Here is a 20,905-nt window from a genome sequence, read left to right as displayed (position 1 = left end):
CACCTAGAGGAGAGTTCTAAAAGCCAAGCACACTGTGAATGTCTGCAAGGGCGTGTCTTTTCTATTTCTGCCCTTCCTTTGCCTCTCTTCCTCCTCTCCTTGCCCTTTCAATGTTGCCTTCTTTCTCCACTGTGTCTGTCCCGGTGTGAATGATACTTGAACTGGTTGAAGAATACAAAACTGAGACTCCATAGCAAAATCCTCAGCTCCTGGAGTCTGTGCTGGCGAGCTTTTGTGCAACACAGATGTGGCTGTAGCCAGATTATTCAGCACTTGTGCAACAGGTGTGATTGTACCCGGATTATTCAGCACTTCAGGTGGGATTGAGGGTGTGCAGATGCTCGGGTTTTATTTTTTTCTGTAATAAACACAATAGATTTAAGTCAGCTAGTTAAATTAGCAGTTTGCTGAACAACTTGTCTCTTTTTTAGATTTAGTTTACATGTATGAGTGCTTTGCCTACATATCTGTGTGTGCACCACAGGCATGCCTGGTTCACATAGAGTTCAGGAGAGGGTGTCAGATCCCTTGGCACTGGAGTTATAGATAGTTGTGAGGTGTGCCATGTGGGCACTGGGAATCCAACCCCAAGAGCAGCAAGTGCACTAAATCACTGAGCTATCTCTCCAACTCCTGAACTACTTTTCTTATGAACAATTAACACTTAATTCATACTGTTCAACCATTTTCAGTTGCCTAATGCATTTATTCCAAAAAAGAAACACATTTAACAGAAATCAAAGTTTTTAGCCCATTATTAATAAGAAATTGCAATTAAACTTTAGAATCGGTTTGTGTCTTCCTTGTTTTCCTTCTGTCTAATGACTAATGTGGTTGCTGAGTCTTGAGATGTGGGCAAGATTAATTTTTATTTAGTTATTTGGATTTTTTTTCTATTGTTTAATTGCCTGTAAAATATGTGTTTTAATATTGAAACTTAATCTTGCCATAACTTTTTGAATACATTTTAACTTAGAAAGTGTAAAGGTTGTAGCATGAATCTTAGAGAGTCTTATTAATAAAAACAAATCCGGGCCCGGTTTTGGGGTGAACACTGGAAGATCAGAGAGACAGAACAAGCCATAGCTTCCTCACTTTGCTAGTTTCTCAACTGGTCTTGTTTCCTCAGACTGGAAGCTTCTGTGTCCTCATCCCAATGGCTCTCAGCTGAACTGCTACTTGAAAGCCTGAATGCTTAACCAGCCAAATGATGCTAGTTTCTGGTCCTCACGCCTTATATACCTTTCTGCTTTTTACCATCACTCCCTGGGATTAAAGGCTTGCTTTCTGGGATTAAAGGCGTGAGTCACCATGCTTGGCTGTTTCCAACATGGCCTTGAACTCACAGAGATCCAGAAGGATTTCTACCTCTGGAATGCTTGGATTAAAGGTGTGAGTGCCACCATTTTCTAGCCTATGTATCTAGTGGCTGTTCTGTCTCTGACCCCAGATAAGTTTATTAAGGTGCACAATATTTTGGGGGAACATAATACCATCACAAAAGGTAATATTAACAAAGGCTCAAAATCTACAGCAAGGTTTATCACATATTATTAATACATTTCATCTATTGATACATGATGGTTCAGTTTCTGGTCATTATCAGAACAGGCTTAGGGAAAACTTGAGTCATCAAACAAGTGGTTCCAGATAACAGTAAAATATACTATGATTTCAATGATTTTTTTATATAGTTTGTTAATTCATAACAAATAAGTTTGAAGGCTATTTAAATGTCTCATTTATTATTTAGTGGTGTGTGTGTATGTGCAGTATATGTACTTGTTCATGTGAGTGGGCATGGAGGTATGCATGTGTGTATGTGTAGAGGCCAGAGGTTGATGTGGGATCTCTTTACTCTATCACTCCTTATCTGTGTGTTTTAGATAGGACCTCTCACCACTCAAGTTGAAGCTCATGCACTTAACTAAGTGCCTGCTGCCATTGCCAGGCTTTTTATTTACATGGTTCTGGGGGGTGCAAACTCTGGTCCTCACTTGCATGGCAGGCGTCTTATCCACTGGGATACCTCTTTAGCCCTTCTTTCTCAAAATTTTTTTTGTTGTTACTGTTATACCTGTTTTTAAATAACTCCTGAAAGGATGATCCATAACATTCAGTGAAGAGATACCTAAATGTTTAGCATAGTTAACTAGGTGTTTAGCATATATTTTGGAAACATTTTTATGTTTATCCATTCAAAAGAAGACATTTGAGGCAATTTAATTTTACTCCTGATGCATTGGTATGTAGTCAGGTTTCTGTTGCTGTGGTAAACACCATGACCCAAAACCAGCCTGGCGAGGGGTTCATTTCTGCTCCCAGTTCATCATTGAAGGTAGTCAGGCAGGAACTGAAGGAGAGGCCATGGAGGAGGGCCGCTTCTTGACTTGTTCCCCGTGGCTTGCTCAGCCTGCTTTCTTATACAGCCTAGGACCACCAGCTTAGGAGTGGCAGTTCCCACAGTTGTAGGCTGGGCCCTCACACATCAATCATAAATCAAGAAACTGTCCTACAGACTTGCCTACAGGCCAGTCTGCTGGAGACATATTTTTCAGTTGAGGTTCCCTTTTCCCAGATGACTCTAGCTTGTGTCAAGTTGACAAACTCATCAAAACGGGTATGAAATATTACTAACTGTTCAGTATCTCACATCACAAATGGGTCTTGTATTGAAAGAATTGCTAGTACTTCATTTTGCATAAAGTAACAACTGGTAGAAAGTTAAGTAATCAAAGTTGATTGGTTATTCATTGGGCTAATGCTTTATTCTCTTTATACTATTTGATTTTGGTAGCCAGTTAGAAGATACAATAATTTTCTTCCTGTCATTCGTGTTTTGATGATCTTTTAATTTTTTTTTTCTTTTTAGTGTCTGGGATATTATTCCTACTTTCTTTGAATTAAAAAAATTAAAACATGTTACAAAATGTATAGTTTCTCTTCTAAGCAGTTTCATATTTAATTGTGTATAGATAGGGTTATGAAAAAATATATATTAATTAGCATAATAGATATCAAGGAAAATGGGTCATTAATTTTGTATTGGTATCTCGTCATCTCTAGAATTTAGCATGGAGAAAACAAATATTTAAAATTCAGTTCTGTTTTTCTTCATCCAGGGAGTCCAGAGCCTTCTCATTAGTTCCTTCCTTCAAAAATATCTCCATGTTGTGTTTGTTTCATGCTATACTTTGAAGATTTTCTTACATATATCTGCTGGAGGTCAGGGTGAACTCTCATATGTGAGAGGGTGAGAGATCTATTAACTAACCAGTGTTAGAATATGTAATGTATGATGTAGAAATACAAATATGTGTGTTTGTGGTGTCTACAAACTTGGGTCTCGTGTCTTAAATCATATTTGTTCTTTGAATAAAAGAGTTCTTAATGTATATCTGTTGAACTATGTCAGCACTGCGTGAACAGGTTCATGGTTCAAAGCAGCTTCTCAGAACTTATTGTAGTTGGGGACATGGGAAGCTAGAGTGAAGGATTTATTCCTTAGTGATGGTGTTCACTGAACTTCCTTATGAACTGCTATGATTTCAAAAGTCTTCCTAAACACAAAGGACCAGATGATTTTTTAGGATTCCTGGGCTAAATGGTCTCTGATGGCAGCCAGTTATTTTGACCCCTTCAGGAAAAGGTGACTCTGCTATCAAGAAAACAAATAGACTTGGCATGTTCTAGTTTCAGTGCCCTACTGTTGCTAGTTTACTAACCTGTAATAGTCTTCACACACCACAAAATATCATTTTTATTTTATTAAACATTTTTATTACATCTATTTACAGGTGTTAATTCTTATCTCCCACTACTTGGGTCCTGGGAATCAAACTCAAGTTGTCAGATTTGGCAGTGAGCAACTTTACTCATGGAGCCAGAAGTTCATTTGACAGTCCCAAAAGATCATTTTTTAGAAGTTCACTCTAATCTAGACTAGTGTTGGGGCCTTCTTTACTGAGGTTTTTGAGAAGATTGGGTGTTTAGTTGTGGGGGGTCTGTGCAGACACCAGGGCCAGCAGAGTAATGATCTGTGTGAGGCAAGAAAGAAATCAGGTTCAGCATGACTCAGTAGCTGGTAATGGGTCAAACTTTTAAAGGCTGACACCAAGTGGCTTATTTTAGACACATTTAAGCTCATTACAACTTTGGAAAAAAAGTTTCCTGATGATAATTAATTCATTCTCATGTGTGCAACAAAGCTTAAGACATGTTTACATTGAAACTCTTTACAAAGTACAAGTGACCTTTTGATTGAGAAATGATGCTCAACATAAGTATCTAGAGAGAATGACTGAAATAAATAGAAGTCTGGGGGAGCCAAGTAAGGCCTGGCCCTACAGATAGCACAGACCACCAGGCTATTAACTACATCCACTCCCAGTTTTCAGGGCTGAAAACACATATTCACCTCTTCGGTTGAAGAGACAACCTGTGCGTTTAACATTTGCGGTTTCCCTAGTGCTTGTCTATGAGCAAAAGGACCTCATGCTCTCTACATTTAGTCAACAAGAGAGGGAGGAAGTTAAGGGAGTAAAATTGCCTTAATTCGGTATTTATGTAGTAAACAAAATACATCTCTCCAGCTGTGAGTACTTGGATGAATATCTTAAAAGAAGCTTGAATTATAAACTTTGACCTCATGGAAGAGTTTGTCATTAATAAAATGTTTACTTATAGTTGTGTGTATGGATTTACTTAGTATATATGTGCATGTACAGTTGATTTGACTCTTCGGAATCATACTTCATAAAGTTCCTGTAAGGTTAGTAGGTTGTATTTCTCTCAGATGACTAGAGAGAAGATTTTGGAAATGTTCTTTTATCTGTAGCCAAATGAGCATAGTCTGCATATTTTTCCTACAGAGAGTAGTGGATCCTTATTTCTATGTAATTGGGCACATAAATGAGTCATAAGTGATGAAAACAGTAGTGGGTGGTCAGATCAGTAAGTCTTTTGTCTTAGACCAGTGATTCTCAATCTGTGGGTGACCCCTGGGCATTGAACAGCCCTTTCATAGGGGTCACATATCAGATATCTTGTATATCAGATGTTTACATTACCATTCATAACAGTAGAAAAAACAGTTATGAAGTAGCAATGAAAATAATTTTATGGTTGGGGGTCACCACAGCATGTGAAACTGTATGTATTAAAGGGTCGAAACATTAGGGAGGTTGAGAATCACTGTCTTAGACTCTGGCCAGTTAAAATGCATTGCTTTTCTTTTTCTTTTTTTTTTTTCTTCCTAGAAATAAGCTGCTACCAATAAACTATAGCCTAGCATCTTAGCCCTGGTTTCAAACTGTAAAACAGCACTGTAATATGTATCATGTGTATCCTTTAGATAAGAATCAGGCAATACTGCTGATGTGATTACACACACTGTACAGGACAGGACACTTGCCTTTATTGGAGGGGAGGATGAGTGAAAGGCAATGCCTTCTTCATCTTTTATAGTTTTCAAAAGTGTATCTGATGCATGGCAACAACAATATCCTGGTTTTACTTAAAATTAATTAAAGGTTTATTTTTCACAAGTGATTTATATTTGAAAATTAAGTGCTTCAGTATACAGTTTAGTTTTTATCACTGGAGTAGTCTCATGTCTTTTTTAAGAGAATTGTATTGAAGTCATTTTGCTTTTGTAGTTCATTATACTCAGTATTTCTCAATACTCTTTAGATGTTTGTATGTCTTACTAATAGTGTTCAGAAATAGTCATATACAAATTATTGCAAGTTATAAGCAGTTTTTTTTTTGTTTTGTTTTGTTTTGTTTTTGAGGATTGAAGCCATGCTAGATCACTCTACCACTACTGCATCCTCAGCCCCTTTAAAATATGCTTTTAAGCTGATCATGATGAGGCATACTTATAATCCCAGCACTTGGGAAACTAAGGCAGGAGAGTCACTGAGTGTTCCAAGCTAGCCTACAGAGTCAAACCTTGTCTCAGAAACATTAATTTCTTTTTTAATTTCCTCCCTCCCTCCCTCCCTCCCTCCCTCCCTCCCTCCCTCCCAGTGTGTGCATGTGTGTGTGCATGTGCGCATACATGTCAGGAACTTGTTAAGTTGCTCAGATAGGTTTCAAATTTGTGATCCTCCTGTCTCAGCTTTGAGAGTGCTGGGATTGTAAACATGAACCACCACATCTTGCTAGACAAAAAATTGTAACATGATAAATAATCAGATGCTAGGAGAGAGGGTTCTTGAAAATAGTAAAAGGGTCATTAATTATATATGTTAACATCTCTGTGGAGAAATGTAATGGCTTTAAATGACTTAGCTGTCAGGTTTTCTAGAAAACATTTAGCAACCATTTCAGTACTTTGGTTTCTACAATGCTTTTATTCAATGCAAGCAAACATACCACTGTATTTACTTTCAATGCTTTGCTTCAAATAATGCCTGAATTGTTCTAAGATAAATTTGGTGCAGTTGGAAGGGAAAACATTTGAAAAGGTAAAGTTTTTGTCTTCTAATTTTCATTCACCAATTTAGTTACTGATTATAAGGTATTTGAATGGTTTATTTGGAGGTCAAGAGTTTAATACTTTCATTGCTTTTACTCCAGCAGAACTGTTTAAAGTTTTGTCTTATTTTTAATAAAATGGCCATAGCTCTTAAGACTCAAACTGTATTTTAATGAGATGTTTTAAGAAAAAGATTTTGTGATTCATTTGTCAGGTTGTTTTGGATGAGGTATGAGAATGAGGTAGGACTCTTTCCCAGGTCCTTGAAATTCCTTTCTTCCATTAGAATAATTGTCTACAATTTCAATGACAGTGTCCTCTGGCACCTATTAACTAGGTGTACAATTGCCAGCCCCTACTTGACAGTGTATTGAAGGGGAATGTTGTTTTTTCTGCTCTCAGTCAGCTCCTAGACCTAGACTATCCGTCTAAGAGGGAAGCTACAGGGCAAGGCTAGGTCACCCTGCTCTCCTAGCTGCTTTTCAAAAGAATTATATGGGCAAGTTGGCAAGGTCCGGGCTGTGAACGAAGTCATCTATCCGTCTGAGATGAAGATAGTCCAGCATGCACCCATAAAGAAAGCCACTGCTGAGGTAAGTGACTGGAATCCTGGCCTCAGCCAAAATGTCTGTATGTTCTGCATTCTTGCATAAATGGTTTTTAGTGTACAGCTTAGTAAGAGTTAAGTGAAATGTGGTCCAATATGGGAGTCTCACAAGAGTCATTGTATTTTCAGGTTCATTGGTAATAAGCCTCATGTGAATGAACTTGTGGTGTTTGACAGGCTTCAATGCTTTTTTCCCCCTATATCCAGATAACTGGTAGTATAACTTTTATTTGGTAATATGCCTCCGGAAAGTGAGTTTGAGAGGTTCTATTTTGAATTTTTTTTAAATTAAAAATGTCCGCTAATTTTAACTTAGATACAACATTTTAAGAAACATCTAATTTTCATGTAAGAACTAGGGAAAGAACACCTGAGCCATTCTTAAATATAATCATATATTTATCATTTTGGTAGATTGGTTAACATTTCTCAGATTTCATTTGATGTGTGATTTGTGTGAATAAATGGAATTTGGATTTCCTTTTTCATTATATTCTTACCTGAATTACACATGTAATTTATTGGTACCCATAGTGCCATTTTATACACAGAAGTTCCAGACAGTTTATTACTACAGTCTTCTAGATTACACAGAAATTATTGTATAAGGTTTAAAGTGTGCTTTGTCCCTGTGTGTTTAAAGAAACAATGTGGCACAACTTTTGGAATAGTCAAGAACTAAGAATTGTTTTTCTTGTTTTCTACTCTTCTTGGAAGAATCAATAGGAGTTACAATTTACTGGTCAGTAACAGATAACACTGTTAGCATTCCCCATCTATGTCTTGATTCAGTTATTTAGTTATTTCCTTGTGCATATTAGTGAGCATACCTATAAATATGTGCCACCATTTAACAAGAATATTTTAAAGGATAAGATTTTTGGAAAAAGTGTCAGCCTTGGAATCTTATTCATTCTCCAGCAGACTAGTATGAATTTATTTCATGGATGCTATTGTAAAGGTATTGTGACATTACTAAGGCATTTCCCGTTCTCAACTGCATGCTACTCAGAAGCACCTGTAGTTGCTTTGTTTGAAAATTAGTCTCTATCCATATGTAAGGCTTTACAATTTTAACAGTAAGTAATTTTAAAGTTTTTTTCCTAACCAATTGTGAAAAATTTATGTATTATAGGTAGCAAAGATTAAGTCATAATTAATGGTTGAATAGGGAATACTTTTGGGAGAAAATTTTATTTTTTTTTTCTGGTTTTCTTTTTTATTTATTGATGGTGACTTCTTATATATTTGACTTACAAATTCTTTATATATGTTTTTATTGTCAACATTTCATAGTTTTAGGTATATCTCTTTTATGACTTTTTTTGTTTTTGTTTTTGTTTTTTTGGATTTTGAGACAGAGTTTCTCTGTGTAGCTTTAGTGCCTGTCCTGGATCTCGCTCTGTAGACCAGGCTGGCCTCGAACTCACATAGATCTGCCTGGCTCTGCCTCCCAAGTGTGTGCGCCACCACTGCCCAACTATAATTTTTATTACTAGAAACAGTACAATACTTTTGGGACTTAAATTTATTTTTCTTACTATGTTTTTATTTATTTTGTTGTGGGTGGGACACAGACTTGGAGGTTAGAGAACAGCTTGTGGAGTCTGTACTGTCTTTCACCAGAACCCATGTCGTCAGGTCGTCAGGCTTGTCAGCAGGTGCCTTTACCCTCGGAGCCATTTCACCAGCCCTGGAATATTTTCTAGTTCCAGTAGGCTTTCAAATTTAAGTGTTCCATTTAAGGAAGTTAGTATGTTAAATTTTAGTAAGTGAGTGAATTAGGAGTCTATATTTCATTTGTATTAGTGGACATCAGAGATTGAATCTTTCTTCTAAACAAATGCTTTTATCCACACTTTGTGGTAAATAGACTTCGTCATATCTCCATCAGAAAGGAAAACATTCAGGTTATTACTAGAATAGTGAGCATGGTTTTAGATACTCAGTTATATGACATTAAAGCCAAATGTTATCTTGATTTTTCATGTGTTGGGGCAATATACATGGTGCTACTATTACCAGCTATTGTCATGATCTATGAACCATTTCATCACTATGGATTCATTGGGCATTTACCAACCAGCATCATGGTCTGAACCATTATATCACTATGGATTTAGTGGGCATTTACCAACCAGCATCATGATCTAAACTATTATATCACTATAAAGTGCTGTGGGCATATACTTTTCCTGTAACTATTTCTAGGCAAATTTCTCTTCAGATCTTGAGATTTTTGCGATCATCATATTTAGTTTGTAATTTGAGATCTTATTCAAAGTTGGTGGTTAGAAAAGGTATTATAAAGCATATATATTTCTTACATGTTTTCCTTAGTGGAATAAATGCATTTGGGGGGTTGTAATAGGTGATAGAGATGCAGTTAAATTTAGACATATTCGGGGATGACAAAAGCAAAACAAACCAAACAAACAAAAAACAACCAAAAACCAGGAAAATATTGCAAAGGGAAAACATTATGTTAAGGAGAAAGTTCTTGCACCACCTGTCTGCCTGAGATAAGCAAATGGCCAGTTGTGTATTTTGTCCTTTGATGTGACTGCGTAAACATTGATTATTGGTATGCAATGTAAAAGAATTATTTGAATAGTCTACTTTTTTGTACAAAGTCTTTGAAAATTTATATGAATTTTATTCATGGAGTGCAACTCATATTGGGCTAACCACATTTGAAGGGCTCAGTGTCTGTGTAGTTAATGACTATCATCTTGGATAGTGTGGCTCTAGACAGTCCAGTCTGACCTTTCAGATCACAGCTTTTAGTTTTACAAGAAGCCTCTGATCTCCAGGTCTGTCTGTTGCATTTCACCTTCATACTTAAGGAGTCATATTCTTCTCTTCTAAATGCTAACACACTTACCACAATGTAAATTATACTGCAGTGAGTGGAATTATTTAGTGTTTGTCCATTCGCTTGTGTTTGCATTGAGCACCCAGAGCTGAAGTTAGACTCTACTTAACTAGATGAACAGGAACCACTTTCTTTGGGGGAACTTGTACAGAGGTACACACTCAATTTTAAAATAAGGCACAAAATTCTTGAATAATTTTCTGTGGTTTTAATTGTAAGTTGCTCACTTCTAGTGGTGTTTTTACTTAGGTATTAGTTCTGTAAGCTGCCCTGTATTTTGGGTAGTAGGAACCTTTCAAAACTGTTAATATGTTTTTAGTTGATTTAATAGATTTGTAAAAGAAGTTTAATAATTCAAAATCTTCTGATTTTTTGAAGATTCTGTGCATCTATAAATTGTAAGATTAACATAAATTACTATTTAAAATGAGTTTTCATAAGAATTATGGTTTTTCCAGATAGAACTTACTGAGAATAACTTTTTTAAAGAGGACTTATTGTAAATTTAATAAAAATAATTAAACCCAGGTGATTCACAAAATAATTACTTAAAATCAAAAACTTACATTTTGGGACTGAAGCTCACTGGTTAAGATCTTGTTGCTCTTGCAGAGGACCCAGGTTTGATTCCCAACACCCACATGGCTGATTACAGCTATCTGTAACTCCAGTTCCAGGGAATCCAGATGCCTTCTTTGGCCTCCATAGGCACCAGGCATGCATGTGGTATATAGATATATATGCAGGCAAAACACCTATACACATACAATAATAAAATAAACAAATCTAAAAAGAAAATATATTTTGTCCCTATCTTGAATAATCAGAGGTTGGGCTATATAGTCTTATCTCTGAGAGAAACTAAATATCTATGACATAGGTAAACTAATACTTTTAAAGATTAGGATTTCATTGTGAAGCTGATATTTTTTTTTGAGTTAATTTTTTTTTAATTTATTTTAATTTATTTTGCAATACAATTCAGTTCTACATATCAGCCACGGATTCCCTTGTTCTCCCCCCTCCTGTCCCCCTCACCTTCCCCCCAACCCTCCCCCCATTCCCATCTCCTCCAGGGCAAAGCCTTCCCCACAGACTGAGGTCAACCTGGTAGACTCAGTCCAGGTAGGTCTAGTCCCCTCCTCCTAAGCCGAGCCAAACAATCCTGCATAGGCCCCAGGTTTCAAACAGCCAACTCATGCAATGAGCACAAGATCTGGTCCCACTGCCTGGATGCCTCCCAAACAGTGAAGCTGATATTTTAAGTGTAACTTGAAAGTGTACTAGATAGTCATTAATAGAAGATGGCCAGTGAGGGGAATGTAGAGCAAAGGAACAGCACACACAGACACAGAAATACTTTGTCATGGTTCTCACATGAAATTAGAGGCAAGTAATTCAGCAAAGTGTGTACAGGTTGTGGCTGGACTAGGAACCTGTTTGTGTTGTAACAACACAAGCTGCCTTGGTGGGGCCTCCTGATGCATCAAGACATGGCAGACAGCATCTCATGTTGAGCATTATTTGGGGATATTGTACAACATGTTTGGAGTGATCTTGCTTTGTAATAACGGACTAACCTACCCCTGTGACTCGACAATTAATCCCTTTGAGATGGTTTGTTTCCTCATGATCTAGTTACCTCCTACTAGGGATCCCTTCTTAAAGATTTTACTACCTCTCAACATTGCCATACTTGGGGCAAGCTTATAGCATATAGGTTCTTTGAGGGAAACACTCATAGCAACCCCTTATTCTCTGCAGGAGGACAAAATGATGGAAGGGAGTTCTGAAAATGTAAGCAGTGAGGTGGTATTTACAGTAAAATAATGGATATGCTTGGCTCGGTGTGAAGGTGTGGAGATGAGAGTACAGTGTGTATTATTGTTTTTAACTCCTCTCCTACCTTCCAGCTCCTTCAGCCCCTCCCTACTTTCAGGGCACAAGACTGGTGGACTCCTTTAAATGTATGTCCATTGATGTATCTCTGTTATAATAAATTTTAATGAGAATTTAAGATGAAGGAAGTTCACAATTAATTATCAAAGGGCAGGATATATTTTATAAAGTAAAATTAGTTCTGATTGAAATCATTTGGTCATCTTCTAGTGTATGCCATATTCCTACTGTAAATTATTTCATTTGTAAACAAGGACTTAATCTTATGATGTGATTTTATTACTATCAACTTAAAAGGTTAAGAATTAGTTTGAAAAGATTGGACGTGGTTGGAAATGGGGACTCACACCTATAGTTAAAGCATTTTAGATGCTGAAGCAGGATTTCATGGTGTTTGAGATCACCTTGGGCTATACAGTGAGTTCAGGGTCTAAGGAGAAAAATGATTGCATTTGCATTGAGGTTTTAATTTTATGTTGTGTAATAGTGTATTTTTCACTTTGTTGACAGAATTTAAGAAGCAAAGTTAAAGCCTGTGTAAGGTAGTTTATTGATATATGAAATTACCATATTGTAACCATGAGTACTTGGTTGGATGAACCTTGAAACCACATCTCCTCTTGTGTTGCTCCATAGGGACCAAAGCTACAGTTAAGAAAGCACTACTCATTTGATTCTGTCCCAGTCTTGTAAGTTGCCCGGCCACAGTTTTTATTAAAGGCACCCTAATCTTAGTGGTTGCAAGGGCAGTGACCAGTTGATTGGTATCTCTTGGCCAAAGCTGTGCTACTGTTTCTGTCAGCAACAGTGTCAAGCAGAGAGGAGTCCTTGAAGAGCTCTCCTACTTGCTACTGGCCCCAAATATCTGGAAAGTGTAGAAAGTGAAGCCTTTTCCTATTGTTGACTTTCATCTTCAAACATCAATATGGGGGCTTCTCAAGGTTATCATTTGATGAGCTTTTTATTATGTTCATTTCTATGCCGTAATCAAGGTTTCAGTGTCACCCAGAATAGGTTGATGCTTTGTGTGCTGTATCACAGATAACAAGACAATACACTTGATCAGTGTTAAATTCTACACATATTTTATATCAAATTTCCTAATTGAATTTTATCTTTAAAATTAATTTTGGTAGCCTTGTTTCAAGGACAGTGTTATGGTGATTTGTCAGAGAGCTAACTTTTTGTTTAAAGAAGTTAAAATGTTTGTTTTCTCACACAGATTTGAATTCTGTGAACCTGCATTTGTGGTGGGTAATTGCCTTCAGATAGCTTCTGACAGTCATCAGTATGATCGAATTTACTGTGGAGCTGGAGTCCAGAAAGATCATGAAAACTACATGAAGATCTTGCTCAAAGTTGGGGGAATACTGGTCATGCCTATAGAGGATCAGGTACCTTCTCTGTCCCCCATTTGTTACAAGAGAGCCCACATAGTTGTGGGATTGGGATTACTGTTCTGTGATAGGGAAAGACACATTGTAACTTTTGAAGCAGAAATGTCTTTATAGATCTACATATGTATATAGAAAGAAGTGTGAAAGAGATCCTTAAGTATTTCAAAGTGAAGCAGAGCTGGAGAGGAAGTGTGATTGAGAGACTGGAGCTCACCCAGGTGGTCAGGTAGCTACCCCTGGGTTCCTCAACTGGAAGGAATTCAGTCTCATGTTCAGAAGTCTTGTGGCTGACTTCAAGTGCTTAGTCTCATAAATAAAACAAGATTTTTTTAAAAAAAAGAAATCTTCATTGAGGGGCTGGAAAGATGGCTCAGTAGATAAGAATGCTAAAATTTTTTTAGGAATGTTTCTAGAAAGACCAGGGATGTGATTGAGTGGTAGAGGGCTTGCCTCTCAGGTGAGGCTGCAAGTTCCATCTCTAGCAACACACACACACACACACACACACACACACACACACACACACACACACACACACACACGGCATTTATAGTAAAAGAAAAAAATGTACCTACCTGGCCCAGTGTGAAGTTGTGGCAGTGAGAGTACAGTGTGCACGGTTTTTAATACACATGCACACATACAATTTCCTTGATTTACTTGAATACTTCTGAGGTTTACACTTAAAATTACTCACTTGTTTGATTTTCTTTAATAATGTGTTTGAAGGTCTGTTTTTCCTGAGTCAGAATTTTGTTCTGTATCTCAAGATAGCCTATAATTTAGGACTTTGCTGTCTTAGCACATGCGTGCTGGGATTATAGGCATTCTAAGACTATAGATGTTTGTTGAATTGATACATTCCTTTTTGTGATTACTTAAAACATTATTTATTATGTACATGTTTGGAGGTCAAAGGACGACTTGTAGGAGTTGGTTTCTCCTTCTGCCATGTGGGTCTCAGGGATGAAACCCAGGTGTCAGGTTTGGCAGCAATCATATTTATCAGCCAAACCATCTCTTTGGCCCTGACTGTATTTGTTTGTGGTATCAAATTAGGTTAGAATTAAAATCTGTTTTTTTTTTTTTTTTGGTTTTTCGAGACAGGGTTTCTCTGTGTAGCTTTGCGCCTTTCCTGGGACTCACTTGGTAGTCCAGGCTGGCCTCGAACTCACAGAGATCCGCCTGGCTCTGCCTCCCGAGTGCTGGGATTAAAGGCGTGTGCCACCACTGCCCGGCTTAAAATCTGTTTTATCACTGTTAGAGAAGAGTGTAAAGTGATTTCATTGGTATAATAATGAAAATACACTCTTGTTAACAATCAGTGCTCTAAACAAATGATTAGACCTATTTCAGTTGTTTTTTTAGGGAGGCAATGTTGTGTACAGATCTCTAGTGGTACCTGTAGAAGCTGTCAGACAGACTCACCTTGGTTGTATTTGGGTATTCCTTTTGCACTCAGGTTTCCACCTTGGGATTAGAGACATGGCTCGTTTGTTAAGAATGATTGTGCAATCATGAGGATCAAAGTTAGGATCCTAGCACTCAAGTACAAGGTGGTTTTCTTTCAAATGCTTGTAACTCCAGCTTTCTACTTTGGCTTCCACATGTGTGCATATGCACATATGCTCATACAGATTCCCCTTCCTTCCCAGGCCACATATATAAAAATCCTTTTTAAAAATTCATCTTCGGTGTCATATATACATAAATTTATGCTTTGTGAATTTCAAACAACAAACTATATTTTGATCATATTCATCATCTACTACTCCCTCTATAACTTCTAGATTCTCCTCCTATGTCTCCCTCCTAACTTCATGTCCTTTAAAAAAAAAAAAATTGAAGAGTCCAGTTAGTGTTGCTCATATACAATGGGCCATCCATTCATGGTCAACCTAACAAGGACTCCATCCCTAAAGAAACCTGACTTTTCCCTTTTTTAGCAGCCATCACCTGTCAATAGTTACCTCAGCTATGGGTGGGTCCCCATGAGGGCCTCTCCCCAATTCTAGAATGTTGACCTGCAGCCGACTGCCGTGAATCCAAGGATGCCATGGTCCTGTCATGTCCAGAAAACACTATTTTGTAGCAATATCCCATGACCTCTGAGTCTTACAATTCATCTGCCCTCTTATCTGTGATGGTCCCTGAGCCTTGGGAGTGTGGTAAAGTGTGATATAAATGTCCCATTTATGTCTGAGTACTCTACAGACACTTATTCTCTGGAGTTTGATAAATTGTGAGTCTCTGATAAGGACTGTTCCATTATCATCATAAGTGACTCATAATGGACAGTTCAATACTATGTCCATGTAGTTAAATAATAGTAGTAAGTTCATACTAAAAGTACCAGGCATGCATTTCCTGTGGAGTGGGTAGTAGATTCCTTGTATTATAATACATACTTAAATGGAACTAACTTCGTTGCATATAAATGTTATTTTCTCATTGGCAATTATTCCAAATGTTTGACATTAAGGTAATGGCATTGCTTCTTTCTTGTTTTACTCCAAATAGTTGACACAGATTATGCGGACTGGACAAAACACTTGGGAAAGTAAAAATATCCTTGCTGTTTCCTTTGCACCACTTGTACAACCTAGTAAGAATGATAATGGCACACCGGATTCTGTGGGGCTCCGTAAGTAGATACTTGAACGCAAGGAATGGATTGTCTCTGATAGTATCTCACTCATGTTTTGGATTTGGTGGGTCATATAACTATAATGAGTTAAATACAGCAGTAATGCAGTGAGTGGATTGATTCTTCAGATAAAAAAAAAGTTTTTATATTGTATGAGACACTGTGACCTCCTTTTTTGAAATAAGAAATGGATCATACCAACTGTGAACTTACTAGTTTGTGATGTGATAGAAAGTAGCTGGTAACTGGTTGTGAAACAGCAAAGGGTGGTAGGAAGGAAGGCCTGTCTGCTGGGTCAAAATTATGATTTGAATGTAATCTAGGAACCTACTTGATCAAAATTTTGTTGCAGCATCTTTTCTTCATTTTGCTTGTTTTTTGAGTCAGGGTCTCCTGTTTACTGTAAAGCCAAGGATAGAGTGCTGGGACTGTAGGCAAGTTCACTACACCAAGTGACAGCATTTTTCAGAGATAGTGACTATAAAGGTGTTAGGCTAATGAAGAGCCTGGGAGGTTCAATATCAGGAGCATATTTGAGGGCTGTGGAAGATGGATTATCACCAGGAAATGGGGAAGTAGACTAGTTAATGTGAAGGTGGTGTGGATAGATTTATTTGAAGGCAGAAAAATACCACACTGTGGGGAGTGTGGATGGAGGAAAAGAATTGGTTTCCCCTTTAAGGAGTAGCTGAATGTGTCTATATACATTGTTTGGAAGGAGATGTAGAGAGAGCAGATATTTTCTTTAGGCTGTGGTTGAGTTGCCTATGAGTATACAAGTGTCAGGAAACCATTTGGGTGCAAACCTACTATACAGCCGAAGTATCAGTTGAGAATCTTCAATGTAAAGATAATGTCTTAAGCTGTGCTTGGACAAGAAATAGATTAAATCACCTAAGGAGAGTGGAGATAGATGGGTTTGAGTTGGACCTGTGGCCCACCAATTTAGAGATAAAACATGAAGACTCAGTGGTTAAGAAGGAATCTAAGTGTATGGGATGTTGGATACCAAGAAAATAGTCTCAAGGAGAGTGTGGTGAGCATCTGACCTGGACACAGAAGGCCTTGAAATAGAAAGAGGGAGAATGTTGCTAACAAGTTTGAATGTCATGGCTTTGTTAAACCCTTAAGTAGGATTCTTCACTACAGATGGACCTCTGATTTAATTTGCTTTTATTTCATAGAAGTGTGGCTTTATACAGAAAGTTCATTTTATTGTCAATATTTATTTGATTTTCTTATTAGCCATCTGATATTTGAACTTCTTGAAATGGTTTAAAAATTATGGAGTATATTTCTAAAGTACTTGACTTAGGGTGTAGCCTGTAATAATGGTTAGTAAAAAACAGTGTTGGGAGTCCTGGGAAATTCATTAAGTCATACCATTTCCAGTTTTTATCATTTGAGTGATAGACTCCTGAGGTCAGATAGCTTAATGGTTGCTGTGTCAGATTGATTACCAAGCAGGGCCATTGAGAGGGAGAAGCTTAGATTTGCATAGTTCTCTTAGACATCCACCCAATTACAGGAGGCGTGCACATGGGTGAGCAGAGACTAGCTATTGTGTATGCATTTTGTGGCAGTGTCAGAGACATAGGTGGTCAGCAGTTTTTTATTGTTGTTTTGTTTTTTAACACAGTCATACCTCAAACTCTTCTCTGCCTGGGAAAATTGAGAGAGAAGATACAGAGACCTATGGGGCCTGTGGTATCACTCTCTGGGGATGTCAGTGGCTTGAAGGTTTCTTTACCTGGACCCTAGAGAGTGCTAGGGAGACATGATGACTACTTTTAAGGATTTATAAAGTCCATCCATTTTGACTCCTGTGTTTTTATTTTCATCTCATTTAGAAAGAGATTAAGCTCTCAGTTCTGAAAATTTTTGAAATTTTCATAATTTAGAAACTGTTCTTAACCAACTTTTAAACAATCTGTTTATTGACTTGGTAATAACACGGTACAAGAGACAAAGCATATTAAAAACATCCACATACAACAGGAAAACTAAAAATAAGAATGGTTAAAGAAAAAAGGAGACTCATTCTGTTAGAAATTTGAAGTTACTAGACTGCAGCATTCACATCCTTCCAGACTACTTAAAGCAAGAATATGTGCTGGTTTTCCAGCACCACAATCAAATGAGTGTAGAGTCCTTGTACCTGTTTTATGGTTGTTTGATGAAGTCTGCATACACATGCCATTCTGTACTAACTGAACTTACTTAAATTACTAGCTAACAGAAGAAATAACAACATAAAGCTGTTTTCCCTCCAATTTTTTAAAAAAATAGAATTGTGGTTATTTTTGACACTTTAGTTTATCATATCCCAATGGAAAGTAATAGAAACCTCTGTGGTACATGGTGCCTGTGGTAGTGTCCTTATGCATGCGCAGCAGGTACTTTGTGTGTAAGCACATTTCTTTCTATTAGGCTCTGCAGTTTTGTGCAGTAGCCAGTGGAAGTGCTTTATTCTTGAAAGCTTCACAGTTGTAGCAATAGCTATTTTCTTTTTTATCTGATACTTCCTTTAGGTTAGCTTTTATGAGTTTTAGATGTAAATAATGATTGCATGCTAATGTAACTGATGATTGGCATGGACAGTGTGCAAGGTATCTGTTTCCATCCCCCTACACAAGAAATAGACATGGCAAATAAGACTGTCGGCTATTGAATATTTGCTTGAGTATATATGAATATAAACTAGAAATAAACTCAGCAGGAGCCAGCAAAGACTCAGTGGCTACAGGTATTTGCAGAACAAGGCTAATGACCTGAATTTCATCCCAGGAACCCACAGAGGAGGTGAAAACCAACTCCTGAAAGCTATTCTCTGATCTCCATACATGTGCTGTGGCATGTGTGTGTCCAGATGCAAACACACACACACACACACATACACACACACACACACACACACACACACACACACACACAATCATCCTACATACTAGAAGACAGACAGATAAACACTTAGTGAAATAGGATCAGTTGGAATGTAGAGGGGAATCTATCTTTCCCCTGAAATACATTTTCAGTAGAAATAATTTTCATGGGAAAAGGGGGAGGATTTATGAAATTGGATTGGCATGAAAAGATAGATGTTAATCTTAGGCCCAGGGCACTTTTTGGGTATTAATTATTTCCATATGTAAACAGCAGTCTCCAAAAGTAGGTTGAGAATTCTGAGAGTTGCTGTCCCCAAACAAAAATTTGTATAATAATCAATGATAAAAAAGTTTTAAAAATTGCTATTTGCTAAAATTCCTTGAAAGAATGGAGAATAAGTGCAAGTTTCCATTTCTACTAAAATAAATCACAGTATCTCTTTGTTCATAGAATATTATCCTGATAATTACAGAGAATTAGAATGGACTAGAACACTGGTCCCCAAACTCCCTAAAAGTAATATGTATGTAAACCCTGTGCCAAATGGCTCTTTTAACAGTAAAACTGCTCATATTCAGTAGCTTATTAAAGTGAAGTTATAATTTTTCCTTTGATTTATCACAATTTTTACTTGACTTAAAATCATATTTCTTTCCATGGTTTTATGTGTATGTTGTTTATATGCATATAAAACCATAGAAATATGATTTAAAATTTCAAAAAGAAGGTTATATTTAAGTTCAGGCAGGATCAGAGAATACATAATAAATTATAAAATTTTATCACATTGGTTTCTATGGAATTAATATTTTAAAAATATTTTTATTTAATATTTGAAGTTAGGGTTTGGTTTGTTTGTTTGTTTAGGGAAACCAAAATGTTTTTGTATGGTTCAACCTAAATAAATCAATTTTCTCAATCTTTCACTTTTTGCTGTTTTAATTGTTTATTTTTATGAGACAGGGTGTCACTCTCTAGGTCTGGCTGTAAAGAAATAGATTTTTTTTTTTTTTTAAAATAAATGTTGCTGCAAGCCGCATGAGAACGTAATGGAACTGAACTACTGTCACAAATGCCTACTTGGAAAAGTCAAGGACTTCTCCAAAGGTCAAGCCATGCCTTAAGAAGTCTTGGTGATAATTTAGCTTTTGTATATATATTAGCTGATTCCTACAGTGATTTTCTTGTAATGCTACGCATGCTTCCAAGAACTCCTAATAGTGTGTTTATCTAAAATACCTATCAAGCATCCAAGGCCAAAAGAAACAACACCTGTCTCCTAGGTCGGGAGGATAGCTTTATTTCTTGTGCAATTTAGGGTGAGACCCTCCTTCCTTACAACCTTACTAATAGACTCCTAATTTCTTACCTAACTGCTTCCAGGAAAGTAGACTGAGCACATAGATCCCCTTCTTGATATACTAACTGATCATTAGCTCTCAATTGGCCTCCTCCTTTAACCACTCCATTTTCAAGTTGTAAAAGAAAGCCTGATGGTCACTGCCTGAGGAAAATTCTTACCTGCCTTTATGACCCTGTAGGAATTCAAGCCTGGTGACCTGGCTGGAGGGGGAGGATTGCTATGGATTGGGTTTGTAACTGAACACCTCAGAGACTTGAGAGGATTTAGAGTTATAAGGAGATGAAGAGGAAGAAAGGAGTTGAGAACTTGAGGACGGAGAACGGAGAGGGATAAGGAGGATTTTGACCAGAGAGAACATGTGTATGAGATGGAAGATGAGGAAGAGCCAGATGGGGAAGTACTAGCTGGGTAAGAACAAGAGAGAAGGACCTAGATGAGGCAGAATTAAAACAGAACTTAGAGGGAAGAACAGTAGATGAATATAGAGAGAAATCAGGCAAGAAAGGAGCTAGGCACGAGAACAGAACTGAAGCTGTGTTGGTAGGATTTTATCCCAGAGGAATAAAGTAGATGGACAAAAAGCTTGGTCACTTAGATTCATTTCCTGAAAATAGTTCTCGCTGTTTGTAGTTTCTCTTCTGAGCCACTGGGAAGTATATTATTAAGGCTTTTAATAATGTACAAGAAAATGCTTATTTTTTTATGTATGTTATGCAGTACACCTGTGTGGGGATGCATATGCCTATGCAG

At 37.2% G+C, this 20,905-nt stretch overlaps 1 protein-coding gene across 6 annotated transcripts in view; it reads left to right on the top strand.

The window, feature by feature from the left end:
* Positions 1 to 20,905, top strand: part of Pcmtd1 (protein-L-isoaspartate (D-aspartate) O-methyltransferase domain containing 1) — an 81,289-nt gene that overhangs the window by 55,655 nt on the left and 4,729 nt on the right. For 4 of the 6 annotated variants that reach the window (XM_052718781.1, XM_052718780.1, XM_052718777.1 and 1 more), the window contains 2 exons: positions 13,085 to 13,256; positions 15,780 to 15,903. In XM_052718781.1, coding sequence (XP_052574741.1) covers positions 13,203 to 13,256; positions 15,780 to 15,903 — 178 coding nt within the window. In that variant the 5' untranslated portion in view covers positions 13,085 to 13,202. Of the gene's footprint in view, positions 1 to 6,883; positions 7,075 to 13,084; positions 13,257 to 15,779; positions 15,904 to 20,905 lie in introns of those variants that run through there. The other 2 variants (XM_052718779.1, XR_008214017.1) reach the window with 2 other exon arrangements.

Source organism: Peromyscus californicus, unplaced genomic scaffold (assembly GCF_007827085.1).
Source record: "Peromyscus californicus insignis strain IS unplaced genomic scaffold, ASM782708v3 Scaffold_5__1_contigs__length_169319896, whole genome shotgun sequence".
In the NCBI taxonomy this organism is placed as follows: Eukaryota; Metazoa; Chordata; class Mammalia; order Rodentia; family Cricetidae; genus Peromyscus; species Peromyscus californicus.
This window is presented reverse-complemented; position numbering and strand designations above follow the sequence as displayed.